This window comes from Formica exsecta, unplaced genomic scaffold (assembly GCF_003651465.1).
Source record: "Formica exsecta isolate Colony F162 unplaced genomic scaffold, ASM365146v1 scaffold128, whole genome shotgun sequence".
Taxonomy (NCBI): domain Eukaryota; kingdom Metazoa; phylum Arthropoda; class Insecta; order Hymenoptera; family Formicidae; genus Formica; species Formica exsecta.
Window position 1 is genome coordinate 15 of NW_021848612.1, and position 3,107 is coordinate 3,121.

At 35.0% G+C, this 3,107-nt stretch overlaps 1 protein-coding gene across 1 annotated transcript; it reads left to right on the top strand.

The window, feature by feature from the left end:
- The first annotated feature begins 1,308 nt into the window (after positions 1–1,308).
- Positions 1,309–2,646, top strand: LOC115245719 (NADH dehydrogenase [ubiquinone] 1 beta subcomplex subunit 6). The gene is made up of 4 exons (XM_029824164.1): positions 1,309–1,460; positions 1,857–2,124; positions 2,215–2,316; positions 2,403–2,646. Exons 1-4 carry the CDS (start codon positions 1,453–1,455, stop codon positions 2,538–2,540), a joined length of 516 nt encoding a protein of 171 aa, XP_029680024.1. The 5' UTR covers positions 1,309–1,452; the 3' UTR covers positions 2,541–2,646.
- Positions 2,647–3,107: the final 461 nt, after the last annotated feature.

Sequence of the window (3,107 nt, forward strand, 5' to 3'; positions counted from 1 at the left end):
TTACATATTCTTATAGCTTATCCCGAGAGCTAGCTCCTATAGCTTATCCCTTTCCAAAACACTATAATAAAGTATTTTTATTATAGACGACGCTACACACATACGCGATGAAAGAGAGACAAAGACAGCGCATCATCTCTCTTTGTCAAACGATCAGTGTACTACCAGCATCGAAAAGTGGATGTAGCACAGATATGAACCAAAATCGAAAAGTGGATGTAGCACGGACATGAACCAATCGGCTGTTTTATCGGCTCCGAAAGTGGATGTGGTCATGTAGTTCGTTCCAGGCGGCGTAAAATGGATGAACGTGACGCTAGTGTACGACCTAGAAAAAGCGTTACACGAAAAACGGCAGCGTGGCGACTCTCATTCTTCTCTCTGTATTGAGTGTGTTTTGGTAAGACACCGCTTTGGTAAGATAGCGCTACAGCTTTTTCGCTAAAATTGTAGCGGTAAAGTTAGTAAAACTGGGTATAACGTTACAAATGTTGCACTATACTCAATTAGCGCCCAGCAAACACAGAATATAACTGCTATATAACATGGGAATAACATGTAATGTAACGGTTGTTATACCTAATTTATATTGGGATTATATTTCTACGTTAAATAACTATATGGAACTAGAACAATAAGCAATTAGTAGAATTGATTAATAATGGAAATAAGGACAAATGGTTAAATAATTATTCTATATTCCATAGGCATAATGCAGAAATAGATGCGGTACTTAATTATTAGTTGAAATATGGTTTTGAAAAATGACGGGACGTCACACCGAGAACCGTAATGCCCGCATTAGACTACGCATTGAAAATTGAAGATTGAAGATTAAAAATTGAAATTTGACTAATCAGAACAAAAAGGACTAAAATTTCTTTGTCCTGATTGGTCAAATTTCAATCTTCAATCCTCAATCTCAATCTTCAATGCGTAGTCTGATACGGGCTTAATAGACCCCGGGCTGATACGGGCTTTACGGCTCCTAAGTTCCGACTGACAACGTGTCGGGTTCGGACGTGGAATTTTGCTTATATCTTACAAACCCATAAGAAACAATGGTGTATGGGCGACTAATGCCCAACCAGCCATAAAAGAAAGAAGAAGAAGAAGTTTACGGCTCCTACATATAGAACGCGACACGTTTGTCATGCGGCAAAAGACGACGCAGTAGCCAATCAAACTTTCATTCTTATAGAAAAGTTGTAAGTTGATTGGCTACCGCTCTCGCCTTTTACCGCACGGCAAGCATTGCCGCGTCCTGTGTGCACGAACCATAATGATTCCCATAATTTCTCGTGTATGTGTGTGGTTGTGTGACCATGATATAAGAACACATGTGTGTGACATTGTGATGTAATAAGTGCATGTAACCTCATTTCTAGAGAAGTTTGAAGAACTGGTGTTTATAATATTCTGAGATTCGCTTGATCGTCAACAAAAAAAATCATGTCGCGGTATAATACTTTTCTTCATTCCTTATATATATCAAATTCTATATATTCCTAGAGTAAAATAATAATATGTCAATAGGAATAAAATTTCGACATGTACCAATTTTCGTATAATTCATATATAATTTTGACATGACATTAACTTTAAACTTTTTTCATTATAATAAAAAGTTTATCGCAGTGAAAAGTAGCTAGAGATCCTGTATCATAAATTCTTGTGTTCTTCAAAATATTCAGACAAAGTTCATGCAAATCTTTTCAACGATTTTAACAATGCATGTATTCAAGTTATAAAGAAGCAATATTTCTCTATTATTTAACCAATGTTTAGAGAACTGGCAATAGCTTTACGTAATACTAGCTTTATGTTTAATTATTCTTGCAACTTATTGTTTTTAGAGTACCAGACATTCCAGACACTTCAGCCTTGGAGGGTGGAGGAGATAGGCCCATGAGCATAATTCGTCGTATAGGCCGTGAAAGGGAACGGATGCTGGGGATGACAGATGAGGAGCGTGCTTGGAGAAAGAAATGGCTGGATGCACAAAAGCTCGCTCCAGAGGAGCCAGTGACACCAGTGGGTTACTATAAAGAGATGTACAACCCGATCAGAAGATTTTACAGCGCGCCTATGAATAAAGTTCAAAATATGATGGAGCCGTTTATGGTAACCACGCGAGCGTAACGAGAAAGATTTATTTAATTACACTTATATATACAATATATACAAAAATTAATAATTCCTATCTTTTTACAGGGCCACACAGCTGCGTATGTAACACGACACATTATATCCAAAAGCGTGATGAGCATTTTTGCAGTCTATTGCATATATTATCATCTGAAGTATAATCCAATGGTACTATAACAGAAATTTATTTCAAGTACCGGACGCATTGCTTTTATTTTAAAATATATATATTGTATGTATTATTTGATTTCCAGCAATGGACAAGACAAGGTGGATGGAAAATCACTGTATCGAGACCCAAGATGTACCCTGATACCAAAGATTTGGATGCTTTATATCGAACAAAGGGTAATCAATTTTATGTGAATGGTTTTGACAAATCTCCTATATAAATTTTAGAAATATGTATACTATCTTTTATATATAGTTACTTAATTAATATAAATAAGTGTTATTAGAGAATATGATGTTATTAATAAACAGTACTGATAGATACAATGGCCCATATATTTTTTCACATTTATCGCTAAATGTGCCTCTAAATGTGCCTTAGATGACACGATAAATGTGGCGGTATTCTGAGCGCATGTTAAGCAACACATTTAGAGGCAGATCGCCACTTTTAGCCTAAAAGCGCAACTTTATAGCGAAAATTCTATTCTGAACCACATTCATAGCACTTTATGCTATTCTCAATAAATGCGCCCTAGAGCATATTTATACGTAATAGCGACGCGCTATACTTGATGCTTCGTAAATTTGATTAATTGGGCAGAATGTTATACCGGGTATCGCAGAATTCGATATGAATTCGATGTGTCATTCAAATGCATAGACATAAAAAATATTATTATGTATTTATGTATTTATTTATTATTATTATTGTTATTATTATTGTTATTATTATTATTATTATTATTATATATTACTTATTAGTATTAATATTATGGTTATTATTA